At 38.3% G+C, this 25,195-nt stretch overlaps 1 protein-coding gene across 2 annotated transcripts in view; it reads left to right on the top strand.

Annotated features, from left to right (window-relative positions):
- The window catches only part of LOC131076670 (uncharacterized), an 84,269-nt gene extending 59,327 nt beyond the window's left edge, over positions 1-24,942 (top strand). For both annotated transcript variants that reach the window (XM_058013969.2, XM_058013968.2), the window contains 4 exons: positions 23,049-23,383; positions 23,513-23,651; positions 23,793-23,918; positions 24,247-24,942. In XM_058013969.2, coding sequence (XP_057869952.2) covers positions 23,049-23,383; positions 23,513-23,651; positions 23,793-23,918; positions 24,247-24,619 — 973 coding nt within the window. In that variant the 3' untranslated portion in view covers positions 24,620-24,942. The remainder of the gene's footprint in view (positions 1-23,048; positions 23,384-23,512; positions 23,652-23,792; positions 23,919-24,246) is intronic.
- Positions 24,943-25,195: the final 253 nt, after the last annotated feature.

The following is a 25,195-nucleotide window of genomic DNA, read 5'->3' as shown; positions in this document are numbered from 1 at the left end:
GCAAAAAATCACATAGATAATGAAACAATCAATCACTGGTTATGAGAATACACAAATTTTGGGTTTATGTTCTTCAGAATCCCTTAAATGTTTGGCAAAAAATCTGATCACAAATTTATAGCAATGCTAATATAAATGGCTGCAATATTATATAGCATACGACATAGTGCCATGGGGTTTGGGGACATTTCCTCAGGGGGACGGGGGAATATGTTTCGGGGACGGGGGTACTTAGGGCCTAAGTTTGGAAACGGCGGGGGGATGGCGGGGGAGCAGTGCTGACATAATACATATAGTACTTGAAAAAATAGTTTTAAAATATGTATATGTATAACTCTATAAGGAACAAGTAAACACATTGCAATGATTGCAATTAAAAAGTAGAAACTAGAAAGATTGTGTTGGAGTATCTTAAAAGGATCTAACGCTAAAGATAGTAAAAGCTTTAAATAAATTAGCCCTATCATTTCAGCTCAAGTTATAGAAATAATAGCATAAATCTATTTCAATTTTGTCATCATGTAAAAACATCTTTATATGTGTAATGACCACTCTAGACGATCTTTTATTTTTTAATTTTAACAAGCATAAGAACCATGCAAACTGAAACAATGCTTATCTCTGCTATTAAGTACTGATAAGAATTACAAGCTGATACAAATGTTGGTGCAGGGCAGCACATTGAAAAGACACTTTCTAGATTGCCCAAATCGCATGAAACTAGCATCCAATAGAAAGCAATAAAGGAAAATACCTTGAAAAGGCAGCTGAAATGATCACTATAGGGAGGGAACACACATTTTGATTTAAATTACTGTATACAACAATGCAGGTCTGATACAACTGAAAAATATGTTGTAGGTAAACATCACCATTGTAGGTCCAAACACCCCTTAAAACCTCCTAAAACTCACTTTATGCAACCATGTTCTCCCCTAAACAATGCCAAACAGCCTGAGATAGACTCAACGATACCAATCAGTCTTCAAAAATTGCAGGCCGGTTTTCAAGTCCCCTCCAAGGTTGAGGGATGTCTGGGAGTCTCGGGAATGTCATAGTGTCCCCTTTGGCATTTCTAACACAAGAAACTTCTGAGAAATGTCCCCCTGGCGAGGAAACGTCTTGGAGACAGCGGAGGAAACTTGGTGGCAGTGGAGGGATAGCAGAGGGATGTTCCCCAGGCGTCCCCGCATCTTGGGAACGTCCTCGTATCGGAAATGCTAGCATTTTCAGGGGGGATGTGTCTTGGTGGAACACTGATATACAATGATTGGTGTTTTCAGTAGTTTATGGCTGTATAGCAACAATCTGAAAGGTATTTATTATTTGGAAAAATGATGTGGTTCCTCCATGATGGGAACAACGGCCTAGAATTGGAATTTAGAAGGCATAATAATCATCAACAACAAACTTTGCCACCTTTAGGTGTTGCTTTTGGAGAGGATATTATTATAGCGGTGGGAATTGGTTATGACAACTCACTTGTACAACATCCGAAAAATCTGTGGTTCCAGTCACAACCCTCATGATTCCCTTGTACTGCAGCTTCAATAGTAATAACCCTAATGGAGTGGTTAAAGAATCTAGAGTCTAGACTACTGTACTTCCATAGTAGTAGTTGTTTTGATCAATATCTTGATGCTACAATAGGGATAAAGGGTTTCAATTTGCAACAACTTCTGCAAATAATGGTATGAGACCTTGGTATTGCTAGACCACCTTTTATATATAAATTGACTTTATTTTTCAAAGGCTGAGATTGTAGTTCACATGATATAGCAGCAAACTATACGTCCAACTTTGGATCTTACGCAATAGAGATTACTATAAATAAATTTATTAAGATTTGCTGTAAACAAGAAATAGATATTAATAAATCCCCAATAAAACTGAAATTAACATACAACACACCCAAAAATCTGAAGTCTCAATAGAAACCAAAAACTAATAGATTTTGGAAATGATTTTGCAACTTTTAGCACAATTGTGATCTTTGAATGAAACCACCATGAAGGACTTGAAGGTTTTCATGTCCAAACCCCAAATACCTAGAATGTTTTCGTCCTTACGCAAGAAGGTGAACAAATGTTCAATTTCAAAGGAAAAGGACTTTTGATTTTGTAAAATGAATGCTTCTTTTGTACCCAACATCTCCTTTTATAAGCCTCTTTTTAGTATAAAAATCTTTTTCCCACTTTATTTTGGAAGTGTCTAGAGAATACATTTTTAATATAACCCGTGTCACTCAGGGACGCGTTCCCAGGCCAAAATCCCCCGTCCCTGGGGATGTTTTCCCCCCCCTCCCCTGTCCCCAAATTTTGCAATTACCCAGGAAACGTCCCAGAAACTTGTGGATGGCAGCAATTCTCAAAGGGGATGTCCCCTAACTGTCCCAAGGACGGCCAGCTGCCCCCCTTTTCCCAGCACATTTAAAATTAAAAAAAAGGCTCAAATGTTTTAAAAAAAACTTTTTTTATTTCTTTTTGTGGGCCCCCACACCTCAGCAATAGTGCATAAGTGTTTCATAAATTTCATACACATTTAACTACATATGCCAGTTCTAACTACAACAAGTTTGGAAAACACTTGAGATAGGTGCTGCAACAGATGCAGCAAGCACAACTCAATTTCACAAACATCCAAAACTTGGTAATGCATATGAAAGTGATTATAGGTCTGCAACAGTGGATTTTTAACTGATATGAGGGGCAAACATGTCTAAATCACTGCCAAAAGCACTTAGAAATAAAGAACAGTAGCCTGTTAATCAATTTCACAAACACTCAGAACTTGGGAGTGTGTAAAAAGTGGTTGCAGGTCTGCAACATTGGACAGGTCTGATGTTTGCAAGTCAAAACAGCTACAAAATTCATCAAACACCTTCCAAAACATCAAAGAACACCTCCCAACATTACCTAGCAGCAACATACACCACCAGCACCACCAAATAACAACAAAGGGGCCAAGAAAAGCAGGTAATCACACTCAGCATTAATTTTTCCTATATTTTATATAGCCATCCCCTTTGCCGTCCCCCAGCCGTCTCCAAAATTGGCAAAAAAATTTACTGTCCCGGAAATCCATCCCGATGTCCCCTGCCATCCCCGTCCTGGAAACTCGGGGTAACATAGAATATACCATTACATTGGACCCCTTTTCTAGAAACACTTTTTAATATTGGACCTTTTTTATAATAATAAAACATCTGATATTTCTATTTGGATGATTAATTATATGATTGGCCTAAGTGAGGGTAAAATTTATAACTAGGTGACAATGTCATCTCGCTACATCTAGGACTTTTTGTTGTGGAAGCATAAAGCTTTTTATATGACTCAGCACATCATAGCCTTGTTTCTAGATGCCATTTTTGCACAAGTGCCTTCAGTTGAAATGAGCAAATTTCAACCCTATACTGAGTACAATTCCTCTTGGCCCACTATTTTTGATGGAAAAATTGGGCACATAGGTTCATCTAGGTGAGGAAGTCAAGTTTCCAAGTAGGTTAAGGAAACATATGGATGCATCATTTGAAGAATGTGGCAGTAATGAGTATGGTGATGAATTGATTGACTTGACTACATCCACTTCAAGTACCACACGAAGAGACATTCCTACAATAGAGGTCATCTCTCCAGTTGCTGATATGACTCTAGCCCCTATTCTAGAACTATCGATGGACGCTTTAGAGCATATTGACGGATGGTTGAACCTACTTGGGGCTCCTATTGACATAGAGGAGTATCCCCCATTGAGCCCCACTTGGGAAATAGAGCATCCCATAATGTTCCAACTCAATGCTAGCCTTCCAATCAACTGTGTTTAACCTATCGACATTCATAAGATAGCCCACAATGTTGAGCTTGTACAGGAAGGTGGTCCCTCTGAGTTATAGGAGCAACATCCATCAATAAAGGAATGACCATATTGGAATAATCCTATAGTAATGAGGACATCACTATATAGGTCTCCAAGACAAACTCTTAGGATCCTTTGGGTACCATCGAGCGATATGTTTAGGTTTTGGAACCTATGACTGCCAGTATGAGTGAAGTAGTTGATATAGCCAAACATCATGACAACACTCACTCTGCTCTTAACCTGCAAGAGACTAATCACATCTAGGAGTTCATGGAAGAAGGATTCCATGAGGAATTTATGAGAATTTTCCTTTCAAAGGGTTGGCCAACCACTTAGACTCTAGAGATGAAGAGATGGCAACTTGACAAAACTGTAATGTCCCCTTTCTAGGTGATAGGAGATGAGCAGAGGGTTGACCTATCAATCGAGTTTCTGTAGGTCAACTAGGTGGTTAGGGGACTCTTTCTGAGGGGTATAGAGCTTTGTAGGGGCTCCGTGAGCCATTTTGAGCATTTACACAACAGTTCCTACTTTTTAGGGAAGTCTCCTATGTTTTAGGGAGAACTGGCAATTGACTGGATGACCACCTGGGGGACCACAAAGTAGAGCAGGAGCCTCTTGAGCAGTATTTGGAGTTTGGAGCGAGGTTCCTATTTTTTTGGAGGAACTGCCAATTAACTTGCAGGACTTAGATGGCATCGGTAACCATAGTGCTCTAGACGAAATTTAGATCTGAGTCCCAGATTGCATTTTATGAATAAATAAGAAAATATTTTAAAAATTTCCTAAGTTATGGATTTAAATAAATTATATTAAAGTGATATTATAATCACTTTATAATAAAATAACTTAAAGTAAGTTGGCCCCCTTTTTCCTAGGTGTTTGAGGCATAAAATGTTGTAATAAAAAGGGGAAAACATTTTAATAATAAAATATAATGCCTAAGGGGTCAATTGTTAAAGGAAGACTGGTTTTTTATTAAAAATAACAAGTTGAAAATATGAGAACTGTAAAAGTGACGACCTAGGGTTTGGAGCCCTTTAAAAAAGCATTTGGAGGTCATTTTTCATCATTATTTTGATCATTTTTTATCTCTCATTTGAAGAATAGAAGCTCTGTGACCAGATTTGCAGCAGACTGGTGTTGGAGAACGAAAACTCTTCAATCCTGGGCAAGCTTGGACGAAACCCTAGGCCATAATCTAGGGAATTTCACTCAAAATTTCCATTTGGGCTTCAAGATTCAGTCTTAATCAGCATTCTTAGACCTGCAACAGAAAGGAGATCAGACATTGGAGGCAATTAAGGGCAGCAAATAACAATTTTCAGCTCCAGGAGGTCATTCTATGCTAGCCGTACCTTCTTGGTGACATCAGTAGGGTTAGAAAAATAAATCAGAAGCAATAAGGGTTTGAATTTTGTAGGAAATTCATTGTTAAGGGTAGCAATCAGCAAATAAGTGGTTTTATCAGACTTTCTCAAGCAGGTTTGAATTTTGTAGGAAATTCATTGTTAAGGGTAGCAATCAGCAAATAAGTGGTTTTATCAGACTTTCTCAAGCAGATTTGAGCAGTATGAGCAATTCCTTAAGGATTTCAGGCCAAATCCAGTGACCTCTCCTGGGAGCCTATTAGAACTTGTAGCAGATTTAATTACTTCTTCAATAAAAGTTTTAGATAATTATAGTGGATGCTAATAAACCTAATTGGAGGAGCTGTTGCAACCTGGACGCCCCTATAATGCCATTTTTGCGAGATCTCTCAATTAAAAAGCACTATCTAGGCTAGGCGATTGGACTCTTGGTATGAAAATTGTCTTTTGTGGTGAAATAAGCTTTATAATTGAAATTATAAATTGCTGTTGTAAATCTCAGAATTCTGAAAATTATTTTCAGTCTATTTATTTCCTTGTGTCTCACATTTATTATTCATTCAAGTCAAAGACACAAAAAAATTATAAAACATCAAAACAAAACAAAAATCAGCAAAAACCTCTTCGCTGGCCAAAGACAAACAATTGAAACAAATCAGCAGATTGGGAAAGATTTCAGTTTGGAATTATACAGTGGTATCAGAGCTTTGATTCTGCCAGCCTGGGGGTAGAAGTCAGTTGCTTCAGTTACCGATTACATCAATGGCCAGAATTAAGAATGGAAGGTTATGACCTACCTTCCTTCCCGCTTCACCAGTGAAGGAAAAGGTACCTAGCTGGGAGAAAATAACGAAGGGCCCTGCAAGGTTAAGAGAAACACAACAACAAAACAATCAAGAATTGCAGCATTTTGATGATTCACATTCAAGGAAATTTGGGTACTCGAAGGTTTCATCTCCATCTACAAGGACAATTAAGAAACTTCATTCCAAGGCGACAAATGATGCAATTATGAGCAGGTACCATCAATATTACTCCCTCTTTAAGAAGATACATGACCTCCTTTCCTTCACACCTACCAAGTGAGGATGATGATTTGGTATCCACAAGTTTATATCAGCTGAAAGAAAAAGTAGAAGATATGAAGGCTACAAGTGAGGTTTGTAGAAATCTATATGAAGAATTTGATAAATAGGAAGATTCGGGTTATGAGGACAAATTGATAGCATTGAGGAGTGATTCACATGAGGCTTCCCCATCTTTGCAAGGAGTCTCACAAGTGGATTCTATAGGAGAACAAAGTTCTAGAACCGCCCTTGAAGGAAAGCATGTTGAAAATGTCTAGGGGTTAAATGAAGAATATCTTCTTGGTAATCAGCCACACGAAGGTATGAATTATTGTAATGATCCATTACTTGAGCATAGTACTACCTCACTACCTCTTCACCCTAGTGGCAAGGAATGCAAGAGCATTTTGGTGGGTGAACTTGAGATCTTGATCAATGAAGGCATAGATCCAATTGGTGCCTCCTTGGTTGGTCACAACGCTGTCCCATCATTCATGGAGGAAGATGTGGAGGAAGAGTTTGTAACTTCAAGCAATATGCAAGGTACGACAACCCATGGAGAGAGTATTGTTGAACACGATTCTGATTTTATGAGTTTGACCAGCAGTTCTTTGTTATCACATGGACCTTGTAGTGAGGACACTCGAGAGTTTTGAGGAGTATTTAGATTTTCAAAGACTGATTTTGAATCAACAATTGATGAAGAACATGAGGTTGATATGGATAGTGAAAGTTTGGATTCATTTGTTGCACTATCTCCTCTTCTCAATTGGGAAGACTATGAGGAAAATCCAAATGTAATGGTGTGTAGTGAATCCGAAGATAGTAGGGGAGAAAAGTCCCAAGTTCTAAATTTGGACAGCAGAGGTTCCTTTCCTCATTTTCACGAGTCAGCAGATTTGTCACATGGGTTAATCAGTAAAGAAGAGACCTCTAGCATTGGCATTCAAGATATAGCAGTTGGGCATGAAATTTGCAAGAAAAAGGTGCTTGTATCAATTGAAGATTTGTCACCAAGGTATGACCATAATTCTGAAGTTCATAACAGCAGTGACATAACATTGCTACCTCAAAATATGGCAGCCTTTGGTCAAGAAGAGAACAATGATTTGCATTCTGTATGTGAGGGTATACATGGTGCAAGCATGGGACATGATGATGGGAATGATACAACTCATCAAAAGTCTGATTTTGGAGTAGCTGATATAAAACATTGCCAGAAGTTGAATGAAGATTGGTTACATAGAGCTGCCCAAGCAAAGATGCTTGCTGTCCAAGCAAGACAACACCTCCAAAGAGTCAAAGAACGTCGCAATCAGCTAGATGATGCAAGGAAACAAAGAGAATCATCCATTAGGTCTTTATTTCTTCCAAGGGAAGAAGAGGACATCGAAGATATGTTGAAGGGGTATAAGCATCAGTCTGATTTTCTGAGTTTGATCAGCGATTCTCTTTCATCTAATGAGTCAAATTTGAAACCTTGCATTGAGAAAATTCAAGTAGGGATGGCTAGGTGTGAAGTTGATGAGTTATTGGGTGGCATTCATAGTGGACCAGCCATTGAAGGTTTGTCCATGTTGCAAAATGAAAACATCTACCATTCATTTGTGGACATGTCACATCTTTCATATGATAGGGCAGCGATGTACTTATTGATTGGTGACTCAGTTTTCTTAGATTTGACAGTGGGCTATGAAGATCGGGATGTAAGGAACTTCATTTGGTGCATGGTTAAACAAAATATTTACTTGGCATCCTCCAATGAAGACATACTAACTTGGGAGAAATTGGGCAAGTTGCAGCCGCTGATCGGAGGTTTTGGAGAGGTTTCCATCACACTTTCCTTGTTGGAAATTGGCTCATTGATGGGTTCATATCAACATTGATGGTTGGTAGTACTTGTGACTTCAATTGGAGTGAAGTTCTCAGCTAGTTAGGTGATGTCTAGATTCACAACAACAACATAATGGGGATTGATACGATGGATAGATATGAGAGTACAATGATTTGGGATCCTGGTATCGACATGTGCGGTGCATTCCTTTAGTGGATCTGTGATGAGTTGCTTCACTTCGGGTATACAGATGTTGTTTATATCAGAGTAGCATAGCGGTTGGGTAAAGCAATGTTTCTCAAATCAATATGGGATCCAGGGATTGGTGCTCAGTGTGCAGGTGCAGATTGCTTGAGGACAAGCAATCTTCGGGAAGGGAGGACTGTAATGTCCCCTTTCTGGGTGACATGAGATGAGTGGAGGGTTGACCTATCACTCGAGTTTCTGTAGGTCAACCAGATGGTTAGGGTACTCTTTCTGAGGGGCATAGAGCTTTGTAGGGGCTTTGTGAGCCATTTTGAGTGTTTGCACGACAGTTCCTACTTTTTAAGGAAGTCTCCTATTTTTTAGGGAGAATTGGTAGTTGACTGGATGACCACCTAGGGGGCCACGGAGTAGAGTAGGAGCCTATTGAGCAGTTTCTAGAGTTTGGAGCGAGGTTCCTATTTTTTAAGAAGAACTACCAGTTAACTTGCAAGACTTGGGTGTCATCGGTGACCACAATGCTTTAGATGGAATTCAAATCCGAGTCCCAGATTGCATTTTATGAATAAATAAGGAAATATTTTAATATTTTGTAAGTTATGGATTTAAATAAATTATATTAAAGTGATATTATAATCACTTTATAATAAAATATCTTATAATAAGGTGGCCCCCTTTTTCCTAGGCGTTTGAGGCATAAAATGTTGTAATAAAAAGGGGGAAACATTATAATAATAAAAAGTAATGCCTAAGGGGTCAATTTTTAAAGGAAGACTTGTATTTTATTAAAAATAATAAGTTGAAATATGGAAAACTTAAAAGTGACGACTTAGGGTTTGAAGCCTTTTAAAAAGGCATTTGGAGGTCATTTGTCATCATTCTTTTGATCATTTTTTATCTCTCATTTGAAGAATAGCAGCTCTGTGATCAGATTTGTAGAATATAGGTGTTGTAGAACGAAAACTCTTCAATCTCGAGCAAGCTTGGACAAAACCCCAGGCCATAATTTAGGGAAATTCACTTAGAATTTCCATTTGAGTGTCAAGATTCAGTCTTAATCAGCATTCTCAGACCTGCAACAGAAGGAGGATCAGATATTGGAGGCAATTAAGGGCAGCAAATAACAATTTTCAGCTCCAGGAGGTCATTCTATGCTGGCCGTACCTTCTTGGTGACATCAGCAGGGCTAGAAAAATAAATCAGCAGCAATAAGGGTTTGAATTTTGTGGGAAATTCATTGTTAAGGGTAGCAATCAGCAAATAAGTGGTTTCATCAGACTTTCTCAGGCAGATTTGAGGCCTTCCTCAATTTTAGGTCAAATTCAGTGACCTCTCTTGTGAGCCTGTTAGAACTTGTAGCAGATTTAATTATTTCTTCAATAAAAGTTTTTGATAATTATTAGTGAGGCAAATAAATAACTTTGGAGCAATTGATAGCACTTGGAGGCTCTAGTATTGCTCAGTGCACCACTTCCAGCAATAAAATAAGCTCATCCAGGCTAGTGTGGGACACCTGGTAGGCCAATTTTGGGCTTCGGATGTCATATATAGTTATTCCTTTGAATTTGTTAATTGCTGGTAATAAAAAATCAGAATTTTGAGTTTTCATTCCAGTCAATTATTCTTTCATGTATTGCATTCTATTTTCATTCCTCATTGGCAAATCAAAAAGCAAAACCTCAAAAAATTGAAAAACCTCAAAAATAAAAAAAATTTACTTCGCTGCTCAAAGATTTGAAAATCAAACCAAAACCATCAGATTCGGCAAGATTCCTAGTTGGCATCTTACAAAAACTATACCTTTATCTGGCAGGACTAAAGGTCAGGTCATTGTAGCACGTTTTTCCATCAGTCCATCTTTAGGGAGGTATTTTATCCACTTCAACACTATTTGGTCTCCCACTGCTAGCTCATGATCATGAGGATGAGTCAGTTTGAGATTTTCAGAGATTATGTGAAGTAGTGGATGGGCAAAACCAAAGGTTTCAATATAGTTAGCTCATCAATCCCACCTCACAAGGCCTTGAAAAGGCAAAGGTCACTAAGAAAGAAAAGGACTTTATTGTGAAGGATAAATAACTGATGGAAAAGGATAAGAACTTTTTTGAGTTGTAGCTTGAAAATGAGAAGATGAAATGTTAGTTGTCAGAGGTAGTACAAATGGTGAAAACTATCTGAAAACAGGAAATTCTGGTAACCCATCACTTGAAAATTTGCATAGAAAAAGTATATCCCTTGCAACTGAGCATCTCCCAATAGTCCACTCTATCTTCATCAGTTTACTCACTTCCAAGGATGTCTTCTCAGGCAACCCCTCAATGATGTATAGTTTTGTTCTTTTTAGTCTTCCAATTTTGTTCTCTATTCGTTGGAAGACTCTTTTTTGAGGGGGCTGATGTAGTTAGAGAAATATTTCTATTAGCTTGATTTTACATCTTTGGCAGTCGACATGATTGGTTTCTCTTGGTATTTGTCGATGTTCGGAAGTTCTAAGGAACCATCAACTACTTTATATACTCCTATTGTACTTGAGAAAGGGGACCACATGTTATGAGATTCCTTGAACTAAAAGTATAAGTGCATATGAATAAAATTAGATTGTGATGTCTTTATGCAATTACAGGCATGAGTTTCGTATAGTTATTGGTATCTATCTATCTTGTTTACTTGGTTATAATCAAAGCATATTGAATTTGCAAGTAAATAGATTTTATATTTCCATTACAAAATGACATGTGAGTGGAGATTTTTGTTACATTCACCTACACAAGTTACTATACAATTTTGAGCTTGATTGGGACGAGCTTTTTCTTTATAGATGCATAAAAGACTCCCATTTACAATGAATCATAAAACCCTTACATAGATCTAGAAATAAGGCACATAATAAATAGCATGATGAATGTGTAAGATTTTAATCCATACTGTTGTCATTACTACTTGCATCATCTAGCCTCAAAAGTGCTACCTCAAGGTCGAAGAACATGCCAATGGTCATCAAGAATCCACTCATGAAGATTTGTGATAAACTTGCTTACCAACCTGGGTCTAAATCTGTGCTCAAAAGCCATGGAAAGATTCACAAAATGTGTAGAGAGATTGTCCCAAAAGACGTGAACAATCAGCCATTGCATGTAATGTCCCCTTCTGGGTTTACCCTAGAATTTACCCAAAAAGATGAATATTAATGCAATTATCTGTTTGATACAATGAATTTGGATCTGATCTGTTGTAGGCCTGATCCCAATTCACACTTACTGCTCAATAATGGTCTTTCCCTGATCTGTATGTGTTTCTTTTTATTGATTGCTGCAGATTTTTCGATCTGTCCTGCTTTTCTGTATTAAACTTCAAATCTGAATTCTTATTTCCCCCCCAAATAGATTCTTTATTCTCCTTTTATACCCCAATGTCTCTATGAAGCATAGAAACGGGACTTGGACTCGGTAAGGCCGACCTGACTCGGGACTTGGCAAAAAATCGGCAAAACTCGGCAAAAACTCGGCAGGACTCGACAAAAAAACCAATTTCTAGTGAGTCTTGCCTAGAGTGAGTCTTGGAGAGTCCCGAGTCCCGGAGACTCGGCTAGGGTCACTTGGCTCGAGACTTGCCAAGACTCGGCGAGTCCTAAACTATGCTATGAAGTGATGCATCTCTTTGAAAAGAGAGAATCTTTTAATGGACATGTCTCTTCGTTACCAATGCTGCCTCTAAACTAATCACTGCTTTTAAAACTGATCGCTGCCCTTTTTAAATTATCTTCCTGTCGTTAATTACAATTGCCATCTTTTTATTTCTTCATTAACTTGGGCAATTTATATATAAGTTCCTATGTGGTTGCAAAATTGTGGTCAGCCCATTAGTTTAATTTATGTTTATACAAACCGACTAATTCTATATTTATACAAATATTCAAAGGTCCAAATTGGATTTTTGGGAAATGTCGAATAGATATGCAACATTGGAGGAAATCCATTTGGGGGTTAGGATCTCAATATGGTTAAAGGATGACACTAGCATGATATCAACATGGTGAAAAGGATTATGAAAGTGAGGGGTCAACTGGATGTGAAGGGGTGTAGATGGATGATGAATTCTTGTGCGCTTCAATTGGAGGTTGAAACTTTGCAATATTAGGTGTTAGAAAAAATTGTGTTGAAGTGCATGTCAAGGTTTAGTTGGAAGTGGAAGTCTCGTAGGCACATTTTGAAAGTATAGTTGGAATGATGATGTTATGATCATAGAATGATGACTTCAACATGTGGGATGATGCCAGCAATGGAGGGGCTGCAAGAAAATCTATTCAAAGTGAAGTTGAAATGGAGGGTGAAGTTCCACAATTGAAGGGATGGTGATGCTAGGATGATGTTAGGATGTTGTCATCTCGAGTGAGAAAATGGCGAAGGCATACTTGCAGGAATTTCTGTTTGAACTAGAGTTGCGGATTGTTGTCAGAAGTGAAATTAGGATGGATGTCGAAACCTCACTAAAGGGAAGCAAAGTGGAGTGAAGAAAAAGCCTTGTAGAGATTTCCATATAAGTTGGATGTGAGTAGAGGTGAAGTTTACATGGGCATTGGATTCCTATAGAAGAGAAAACAATAACGAACTAAAGCTTTGCAAGCGCACATGTAAGAGAAGTGTAGTTGGCTGCTAGGTTTTTGCCATGTGTAGTTGGAAGTTGGATTTTTGCAGAAGAGAAAAAACCCTCAAAATTACCAAGCATAGAATTGAATTGGGACTTCCAACTAAATTGAAGTGGAGTTGGAACTACAGTTGGAAGTGAATCTCGCCTAAAGGTAGAAAGCACCAAAAAATGCCTACAAACCAATTTTTTTAGATCTTAAACAAGCTTTGAACACTTGAAAAACACACGGGAAGAGTGACAACCCCCTTTTGAACAAAAAATTCCAAAACAGAAACCCAATTAAAATTTCTCATATCGAATTTCAACAAAGTTCATTGAAGGCAAATGCATTTGTAGGTGGTAAACGTGCCGAAGAAGTCAGGGTAGAATAGAATTACTTTGTAGATGATGTGAACCCAATGAATATGATGCTGCTATATATTCAAATTAGAAAGCGAGCATTGACATGATTGATGTAGAGAGAAGTAATGAAGCATAGATTGTTACTCAAGCCCAAAAAAAGACGGTTGTGTACTTGAACTCGTACAAAAAATGAGAGACTTTGCAAAGCAAGAGTAGGTGGAGTATGCTTATGGATAATGGATAGTGCCACTCAAATGCAAACACAAGTACAATGATTTATTGATTAAAATCAAATAAAACTATTGCAAGGCAACTACTTTAAACCATAGCAAAAAATATTGTGAAAAAATTGCAATTAGTTGTAAAGATTGTGTCACAAGGTTTCTCAATTTTCTCTTAAAATCACCAATTTTTGAATAACTAGTAGAAATTGACAAACTTGAGAAAAAACACCTTTAAATTCTTTCTTATTCGCCCTAATATTTGTTTAAATAGGTTAATATTGGGATTTTTTATTTTTTCTATAATGCCCACCAAGATGAGAGGCAGCTTGACAACTCATGGTGGGATGGTGGCAAGCAGCAGAGTGAAGAAACACTCTACCTTTGCCCTCACCACACAAAAACCACCACAAATAATTGAAACAATGGTATTAAATCCTGTGTTCTAGCCATCACAATCAACATTATAAACTTTATAATATTGTGTAAATCTTACCATTCCTCATTGGCTAGTTCCTTGTAAGCTTTCATTTCACTAATATTTTACATTTGAAATTATGAAGTATAAACAAATTAAAGTACACTATAAACAATCTTTAAATATAGGTACAAAATGCTCATCTTTAAAATAAATAAATAACTTGAAGGCAATTTGATGGAAGAGGACAATAAAATAGTTGATTAAGGACTTTTACAGTGATTGTATTGATATCTACAAACCTTGTAATATAGGTGACATATATTGAATGTATTTAGGCCCAAAGTCACATAACATCACCATATTTTAACAAATAGGTTTGCTTTCGCCCATTTTCCTTCTTGGAAATTATTTTTTTTTGGACATAAAATCTATGTTACTGGTTCATCCCCTCCAACACCCTGTATTTAGGTCTGATATGTTCATGCTCTAGATTCTAATCTGGGTCCCCAATGGCTAACCTCTTATTTAATTTGCTCTCTATATCTCTATGCTATTAAAATTTAAAAAAGTAGCTCTCTCTCTATGTTTTTTTGCTGTTTTTTACATTTTTTTTGCTTGATAATAATAGTTTTTTTCCCAAAATAGTAGAAAGTAGATACATAGATTTTCCAGTTGTCAATCCAAAAAACTTCCTGAAACATCTCAAACCCAAAAATTTTCAACTACTAACAACCCCCAAAAATACCCTTCATTCACATGCAGATGCAAAACATTTCAAAGTTTCTGTTTAACGGGAAATTAAATCCTGTAGACCAACAAACAAGTTCAGGATTTTTCCAAATTTTACCGACCAACCATTGACAGTTAAAAGAGAATTGCAAAAAGAAAGAGGGAAGATGAAGGTTCATACACCTTGCAAGATCCCTTCCCCTGCATTGTCCTGAAATCTCATGTAGCCTCTTCTTCTTGCGCGAACGAAGCACTCGGCCTTCCACGATTCCAGCTTCCCTCTTGGCTTCGCGAATTATGTCATCCAGTTCCTTATTTTGCACCACCATTTTCAGTCCTTTCCATCCGTGTTTCGCTTCTTCCCTACGATGAGCTCTGCCACAATCCTCTGGCCATCGGATGAAGGCTAAAGGTTTCTTGAAATGTTCATGTGGCACAAATTCCATTCCTTCACTGACATCGAGCCCTACACCCGGAATGCCCATTTTGTTATGGAGTCCATGCCTAACAAGTAGTCGCCGTGCACTAGTGACTCCATGACCTTCTTTATCACCTCCATTGAATCACAAAGCTCCAACCCCCACACCATAATAATCGAATACACACCCATATTTGTGCGATAACGATGTTTGAGATTGCCAAAGGCCTTCCCCAGAATTAAACGGACGCACTTAATCAAATGCTCATCCTGGAAAAGGAACATCCCACAGAGTCTTCTCCTGTGACCTCTCCCAAAAATGGGCTCAGCTGCTTTTTGGTTTTAAGCGTGAAGTTCGCTTCCATGACCACTCTGTAACTCTGTCTTTGCCTCTCCTCTCTCAGCCAACACACAACTGCAACAAGGAATGAATTACTAACTTTTCAGGCAGTGAGTGCAAGTAAATGCTCACTCAACTTGTAATTCCTCCGTAATGAATGACTTGTCCCTCTCTTCCCGCCGCCCTTTTGCCCACCAACTCCGGACATGGCATTTAAGGCATTCTGTCAGAACTGTGCGAGCTCAAATAGCCATCAACGGTCACCTGATCGCACCACTTAGCATTTGTGGCATCTAGTGGATGAATAAATTCTTATCACATTGATAACTCAATTTCAAATTCATTAAGGTGGCCAGTGCACACTGGTACCATTGCCATCCCACCATTTCATTTCAAACCTGTCCAACTCATAGGCCACATTTGACAGTAAGTCCACCACCCCATTTCCTGCTCTCCTAATGTGGGATATCCTAAAGTCTTGGAAGGATAGAAGCTTTGAACAAATAATCGAAATAAACTTGTTAATTCTCCAGCTGGGTGAGGCCCCCTTCACAATTGCTTCCACTACAATCTTTAAGCCCCCTTCTAGATGTACCTTCGGGACTTTCATGTTAACTAATTCTAACCCCAACAACGTGGCTTGCACCTCGGCCTCGTTATTCGTACCATCTTGCAATCTTTGAGCCCCTTTGAAGAGCACTTATCCATTCTCGTCACAAGCTACAAACCCTACACTTGAAATCCCTGGATTTCCCCGAGAAGCTCCATCAAAATTGATTTTTATCCATCCTTTCTCCGGCACCGTCCACACCTCACTTGAGTCCTCATTACCCTTAAGACAAGGATTAACCCTTCCCAACCCATGAACATGTCGTTTTTTTTACATTTTTTGAAAACCCAAAGTTTTCCCTGTTTTTTCTAATTAAATCTTGATTGATTTTTTTGGTTTGCAAAAGTTCGTCCCAAAATATTTTTATTGCTATGCTTCAAACCACCGTATGAATTAAAGTAATGGATTTATTGTAAAGTGTTCTTGAACTTGCAAATAATATTGTGCCATTTAGGATTCATTGGTACATGTTTTTGAATGTTGAATAGAATCAGGTTTTACTCTGTCATTTTCAAATTCATTTGCAATCCATTTCTTGGCCGGACAATATGTATGTATGCGTGTTTATAAAATATATATATATATATATATATATTTGGTTTTCATAGGTTATATATATGTTCATGCTATTTTTTTAGAACGTAGGAATCAGATGGTCCCCCTTATAAACTGTAGTGTGTCGGGTTAACTTTTTAACATGACCAGTGATGTTGGCGTGACATGTCCTCCACTTGCACTTGGGCTGGAGGGAGACTGGACCTCGCGACCTTGTGCTTTACCACAGAAAGATCTTGCCAATTGAGCTAGGCCCCCAACCATTTCATGCTATTAATACCAAATTATTTATATAAAAATATATTTAAATGTATCTATATATGTATTTATAAATAGATACACACACGTCAATGCATTTACATCTCAATTTATTTTCTTACTACGTGTCATCATTCAAGGATAATGGAAAACAAATAATATGACAATTCATGGGAAAATACATTCACATGATAAGTTAGGTGAAATTCATTTAAAAACAAAAAAAAATGATCACCCCAGAACCATTCGTAAAAGTAAAACTATTGCATAGCTGAAATTTGACGATAAAAATCCCAGGTATGAATTTGGGATATTTTATCATAAATAATAACTTGGTTGTTGGAAAGAAATTGCATGATTTTTTAAGATAAGTCCATTTTGAATGAGGTAATTTGGGACAAGATAGAATTTTTTTTAGAGAAATTGGGAGAAAGTAAAAATAAAAAGTGAGGTATAGGAAAAGACGAGATCAGATGGATGGAAGCTTGGCCAAGAATCAGATGGATGCAAAAGATAGGAATACTACAACAAATAGAGAAAGACAGAGAATTGGGTGGTATTGATCTTCGGAAGTGATAATCAAGCTTAACGTTGATGGAGCTGTGTAAGGCAACTTGGGTAAGGCTGGAGGGGGATGTGTGTTTAGGGATTACCAAGGGCAAGGGCAGCCATTGCTAGTTGTGGCAATAGATTTTGGAACAGATAACAAAAAATATGATAGGAGCTCTACCTTTGGTAAATGGAATGAAAGAGGTTTTATAAGAGGATGGAAGGAGCTGGTTGTGGTGGATGACTCACAGTTGATGATAAATAGTATGAGAAGGCCTCTTTGTGGATGTTGGAGCTCCTGACTGAAAAAGCGAAGAAATTTAGAAGACACTTTAATTTAGTCTCCCTGTATCATGTAAGGGGGAAGGGCATAAGGTAGCAGATTGGGCTGCTAACCAAGGAATAGAATTAATCTTTAAAGAGGAAAGTCAGATGAAAAGGTTAGAGAGGAGTTTCCTTAAGAGTTACAAACTTTATTGGTTGATGTAAAAGGTTTGGGATGATATCAGCAATTGCTGATAATGGTTTCTTTTTAATTAATGGTAAAGGTGGGATTTCAAAAGGGCTCAAACCCTTTTACAAAAGGAGAAAGATAAGATGATGAAGCCCAGTGAAACAAGAAGAAACAATCAAAATGGAATAGATAGCACTACAGCTCCTTTGTATCAAACAAAACAAACAACAAAGAGAAATTGGGCAAACCACCCACACACCTAGGGAGAATGACTGAATTAAGGCGGTTTAAAACCAAAGCGCTCTAAGGAGCTTGGGACAACCTCAACCATCTTTTCCTTAGTGCAGAAATCTTTCTTGGTTGAATGCCTTTTTTTTGCACTTGAATCAGGTGGACCTGAAGCACCACAAGGAGTCCTTTCCCTTGACCATTGCTCAATTGAAGGGGAGAAAACTTGGGAAACCTTCAAGTCAGATTCCTTCCTTCTGCAATTTTCACTTGGGACTTCTTCAAAAAGGGACTTGCAAGCATCGTTAGCTCCATTTGTCACAGAATCATCAACCTCACCATGGTTGGAGGGGGGGAGCATGCTCTGTTTCCCTCCAGAAAGATTGCTTTTGCTTGGGCATTCAAGCTCAAATACCCCACTTTGAGGCAAGAATGACACACAGCATGGTATTCTCAAAAACTCTCTTGAACCACTAACCCAATTTAGAAGATAAGGTAATTCTAGATGTTGAGGCATGGACCAGCTCGGACTCGAACCTAGGACCTTCCATGTGCTGCTGGAGTGCTCTACCACTGAGGTACTTGCCCCTCTTGGACCAGTCCATCGTCGGTCCGGGTGTGGCATATTTCCAACACCAACACCCCCCCTTAAGCCACACCTCTCGTGTGCTTGGGGCTCCTAGCTTGAACCTGGCTCTGATACCATGTTGAGACATGGACCAGCTCGGACTCGAACCTAGGACCTTCCATGTGCTGCTGGAGTGCCCTACCACTGAGCTACTGGCCCCTATTGGACCAGTCCATCGTCAGTCCAGGTGTGGCTTATTTCCAACGCCAACACTAGAGGGGAGCATCTTTCAAAATCCACAGACATGAATTGTAGGAAATAGCGACCAAAATTGTGTACCTTTACTAAGTTTTTTCTATCAAAAAGAACAAAATACTTATATAAGTTCTATGATAACTTTGGAATTTTATTAAGTTGTATGGTAAGTTTTAGTTATTGCTAAGTTCAATTATTGATTAAAAATTATTATTATTTTATATTTATTATGTTCTACACTATTATTGTTTTTGGCTAAAACATTTTAATTTATCAACTTTAAATCTAGTTATAGCTAGATTTAATTTTAAATTTAAAATATAATTATATATATATTTCCTTATTTATTTGTCTTATAATTTAAACACCAAATCCAATCTTAATTTAATTTTTATTTTCTTATAGTTTAACTTTAAACACCAAATCCTATCTTAATTATTTAACAGCTAATAGTTAAGTTCTATATTAACTAGATTTTATTTTAGTTTTATATTTCTTTTATTTACTTATAGTTTAACCATTCTATTTGTTTTCAAATTTGTTTGGTAGTCAGCCACTTGGCATTTGGACATCTCAGTTGTATGAGTCTAATTTGGGGCAGGCCCTATTTGGGCGAACCACTTGTGTAACTTGTGATTAAGTTAAATGTAACTTGCAACTAAGGGAGACTCATATGTAACTTGTAACATATAGGTTTGACCCTATCCTTGGCGCCAAAAGTATATGGTCGACTTGAGGTCTATTAGGAGGTATTGATTCATATATATGCAAGGTCATGATTGCATCAATAGACATGAATTCAATAGAATGAAGGACATGTAGTGTGCTCGAGGGTGATGATAAGAGCTTATCGTCTATGGTTGGGAAGGCAACATATCTGATGTTTGCCTGTGGTTAAGAGCACTACCATAAAATCAACATGGTATCAGAGCGGGTTCCTTCTATAGAGCATAACCGCTTGAAGGTAGATCCTGTGCTTTTGAGGGAGTTCAATCAAAGTAATTTGCAGACTGAGAAATCTAAGTGCAAGCAAAATTCGATTACTGAGCCTCTCAACTCAGACGTGAGCATCGCATATGCTCTGCGGTGAGTAATGACCGTTGAGGTGCTGATGATCGCCGTAGATCTGTTGTTAGCACTCGATGATAGATTCGGTCCGATGCCTTGGCGTTGAAAGTCGCCAAGCCTGGTATTGAAATGCTGATGGTAAGTGGAGTCGCTATGGACATCTCTGTTCGTTTTAACATTCTATATTCGAATTCTTCATTTGGGGAGAACATGTTGTGGAGGATTCTCTCCGGCGATCGTAACATTTTACTAGCAAATGACGGAGATCGCTCGCTTCATGACGCTGGTGGCTAGAGACATTGACAAGGTGACAACAAGCATTCTGAGGATTCAACGAAGCGATGTGATTCGGTACGCGTGCTATCGACTGCTCAGTGTAATGGAAGGTTGAGATCGAGCAGCAGCATAGTGGCGAGTTTTGTGATGATCACATTAAGCCATACACAAATGTGAAATGTGTGCGTATGGGGACGAAAGTGAATGGAGGCACCTAACGATCATGAATGATGGAGAAGGCCTCCGTGCAATAACGCCTTGCAACAACTCTCACATCATCCTAGAAGCTTCGAGAGTCACATGAAGCATTTGTTTCGCTGAAGCTTGCATAGGCATAATTGGATGGGGTTGCGAATCGGATGATATTGCAACTGAAGGTCCAGTTATTCAAGTTCTTACTTATGTCGCTCTTGAAGATCATTTTACGATTGTCCTAGGATGAGCACTTCAGCTTAGCATTTTGGCACACCTTGCTACAGGTGGATTTCTGTCGCATTTATGTGGTTGGTCCATCACTTTGCTGTGAATGGTATTAAAGGAAGTTCTTCAGATGATGCTTAAGCTATGCACGGAGTAGATATTGTGGATAGATAATGAGTGATGGCAAGGGCCAAAGGCCATGCAGCCATCAAATCATCACTAGGTGCTTCGGTGTGATCAATCCAAGTGAATGGAAATTCCATTGCTGAGCAAAATTATAAAAGATAAGTACTCTTGATGTTTGAATAATGTTCATGAATTTTTCATTGAGTCATGCTACATCATTGAATAGTGAATCATGTATTGACATTTCCCCTGACTATCATTATCTCTTTCTGAAATGCTTCCAAGAAGAATCAGAGATTGCATTCAAAGAAGGAAGATTGCTTGCATTTCTTCGTAGAGGAAGAATCAACATTTAGAGGGAGTCTGACATTTCATCAGAAGTAACCTTGGACAAGGAGGTCAGAAGATTGATTTCAGCTTCAGAGGGAGCCACGTCATCATGAAGATTTGGTTAATGCTTTTTTCTCTGTGATGGAGAAATTTGAGGTGAAAGCCCTTGTTAATGAGTTCTTCTTTGTGAGGGAGAAGTTCGAGGTGCAATCCCTTGTTAATGAGTTCTTTTCTATGAGGGAGAAGTTCGAGGTGCAATCCCTTGTTAATGAATTCTTCTTTGCGAGGGAGGAGTTCAAGGTGCAATCCCTTGGTAATGCACTCTTCTCTGGGAGAAGTTTGAGGTGAAAGCCCTCTTCCACCCTCTGCGAGTAGGTATGGTGGATCCACCCTCTGCAAGTAGGCATGGTGGAGATGCTTTCTTCTCTGGGAGAAGTCTGAGGTTAGAGCTCTCGTTCCACCCTCTGCGAGTAGGTATGGTGGATCCACCCTTTGCAAGTAGGCATGGTGGAGATGCATTCTTCTTTGGGAGAAGTTTGAGGTTAGAGCCCTCGTTCCACCCTCTGCGAGTAGGCATGGTGGTAATGCACCCTTCTTTGGGAGAAGGTTGAGGTGAAAGCCCTCTTCCACCCTCTGCGAGTAGGCATGGTGAGCCCACCCTCCGCGAGTAGGTATGGTGGGTATCATGGAAGAAATTCCATGATGTGCTTGTTCACCCACTAGGAGTAGCTATGGTGAATGTATTATTCATGGGAGTAGCCATGGTGGTAGTCACTATGTGACTTGGTTATTCAGAAGGAATCCTCCCTAGCTAAGAGGGAGTGTTGTTGTGTAGCTAGGTCGAATCCCTTCTAGGGCCGACCTAGTTCACAAAATGCCAAGTGGCTTGTTGGCCTTAGCATTTGGATATCTCAGTTGTATGAGTCTAATTTGGGGCAGGCCCTATTTGGGCGAACCACTTGTGTAATTTGTGATTAAGTTAAATGTAGTTTGCAACTAAGGGAGACTCATATGTAACTTGTAATATATAGGTCTGACCCTATCCTTGGCGCCAAAAGTATATGGCCGACTTGAGGTCTATTAGGAGGTATTGATTCATATATATGCAAGGTCATGATTGCATCAATAGACATGAAGGACATGTAGTGTACTTGGGGGTGACGATAAGAGCTTATCGTCTATGGTTGGGAAGGCAACAGATCTAATGTGTGCCTATGGTTAACGAGCACTACCATAAAATCAACAATATTGACAATCTTGTGGATTCTGGATTAAAATTAAAAATAATTAAAAATTATAGATATATATTTTTTCAACATAATTGTGATTCTTTTTCCGATTTTTATCAATTGATGAACTTGTTCTGAATTTTTGCCTCCTCAAACTTGAACATGAATATGAACCTTGTGGCCTAGGTTAAGTTCATCCAGAGAGACATTATTGTGATTGTATTAGAACAAGGCCAATTGATCATGGACACAAACCATGTGGTATTGTGCATGGTTCTACCAAGCAGTCTCTACCTTTTCCGCTATGCTGAATTGATTGTCATCCTCCCAGATGATATCATTCCTCTGGTCATGAAGTATGCTTCACATACAAATGGCCAAGAAAATAAGTTATTAGTACACATCATCATTAGTCTATGAACTATTTTATTGACATTTCATCGAAATAACATTACATTTACACCTAATATATCAACCATGCCAATCTAGTCATATCAATTTTACTAACAAGATACTAAATAGTAATCAAACCTTAGGTCATCCATAAACCTATCCAAAATTAAAATAATCACACCAGTCTTAGTTAGGGTACCACATGGAATCTAAAGATGATTGTTCTTATCTAGATGATGGCTTTTATAGAGTAAGAGTTTGCATTACTTTTTCAGTGTGCAGGTACTGGATGAGGTAGAAATCAGAGAATTGCTTATAGACCATGTTGGTCATCGATGCTGTTGGGGAAGCCGGCCTGCTCGTAGATGGCGAATACATGCAGTGGAAGATTGCAATGCATATGTTGGTACTCTGGAAACTTTTATTGAAGAAAGAGATGTCATTGGAGAAGTAGAGCCATATGCAGGTGGAGACATAGATGGGACGAACTCTGGTCCAGAGCCTGGACTTTGGGAACTGGATATGAGATCTGAATTTCCACTTTTGTTTGTATCACGAAAGGAGGCCAGGGTGAAAGTTCCACATTCTGAAGCTAAAGAAAATTGTTCAGGCAGGTTTTCAAAAACTGAATTGTGTTTTTTTTTTTGATACGCATGAATATGTATATTTTTAGACATAGAAAACCTGAATTTGATATAAATTAAAATGATATTCTAAATGATTTTTGAGAACATGGCAGCTTGTACTGGGCGTGGTGAGATAGCTTGTCCTACATGCAATGCCAATAAAGAACCTGGATCCTATACAGCACAGATGACAGTATGCTCTGTTTGTCATGGAAGGGGACTAATTGCTCATGCTGATGGATCAGACACAATGTAAGTTTTTTCCTCCTTTTCAGAGAATGTACTTTTTCGAATTCACGTACACTAATCAAGTACCAGTAAAGAATTTTAACTGTAGCTATGTACTGAGATTCTGTTCTGATTTCATCAATCATTATTTTTTTTTTCAAACAGATGTGGTAATTGTAAAGGTGAGGGAAGGCTTCCCTGTTCAACTTGTCAATCCCGCGGACTACTTAAGTGTGATAAGTGTCGGGGAAACGGTTCTCTTCTCACCCGAAATATTGCGATAGTAAGATGGTAAGCATTTTAGCAAACAATTCTTTTAGAATACTGTAGGAAAGGATTCTTGTTTTTTTAAAAGATTCTCTGAAACAATTGTACCCCAGTTTGCATATAAAAGCAAATGAGGAAGACCGGGGATCATTTATGGTAGAATTGCTTGAATGTCTATAGAGAATTTGTCAATTTATATATAAATTAAAATAAATTTTAAGATTTATGTCCATTTATTTTGCTTATGTGCTTTGATAGCTTTCATTTCCACTGTTTTGGTCTTATCTGACTGTATGTCAGCAATATTTTGACATGCCCATCACATACATTGATGTACCTCATACTTGTGTAGGAGGACGCTTCTAACCAGAAAAGTCAGTGCTTGTAGCAGTGCAGCTTCTGTTCCTGATGAAGTATTCCACAGAGCTAAAGGTGTACAATTATACAACACTCAAGCGTACCAGTGCAAGCCAGCAAATTTATTTGCTCTCAACAAATTCTCTTCTGACATTATTGCTGATAGGGCTCCTGTTCCGCCAACTGCAAGAATTATATGTGAAAGACACCAAATTACTGTTGTACCTGTCACACGGGTAATCATGACCCATCGTAATAGATCCTTTACATTCTATATAATAGGCCTCAGCAGAGAGGTGTACGTTAGGGACTATCCGTTGCAGTGGTGTTGGGGGCTTTGTTCCTGTCTGAATTGGCTACGTCCTTGAACCAGTTAAGCCAGCCAACTAGGAAAAATATGCAAAATGATTTCAGATCAAGAGGCTGCTGTGTTCTCTCACCATGGAGGTGACAATTGAGTAATTTGGGGCTGCTGTGTTCTATGGTATGGTTTTTGATTGTTTACAGTATGAGTATGCTTGCTGTTGGTGCTATATAGCTGGATGGTGAGAGAAATTGTATTCGGTTTTGTATTTTATAATTAAAGATGCTTTCCAGTGCTTGTATGTTTTTTCGACTCATTTTCATTGTAAAACACTAATTTATGTATTATTTATTTGCTCATTAAATTTTGGAAGAATACTTACATCTTCTCATGAAATAAAATCATACAAATGCAGAATTTGGTCCTTGCCAAAAGTTTTTGTGATAGGCACATCTACACTAATGAGAATGGGGTTGGAGGAGAGTTCCAATGATGGCATAATTCCTTTGTTATCTAATTTTTTTGACTATGGTAAAAAGCTATGATATATTTAACTAATTATTAAACAGAACCTGGCTAAGAGGCCGCTAACTTCATTTCCTCAGCTGGATGATGATACAAAATGGCTCCCTTCAACATT

This window comes from Cryptomeria japonica, chromosome 4 (assembly GCF_030272615.1).
Source record: "Cryptomeria japonica chromosome 4, Sugi_1.0, whole genome shotgun sequence".
NCBI classification, from domain to species: domain Eukaryota; kingdom Viridiplantae; phylum Streptophyta; class Pinopsida; order Cupressales; family Cupressaceae; genus Cryptomeria; species Cryptomeria japonica.
This window is presented reverse-complemented; position numbering and strand designations above follow the sequence as displayed.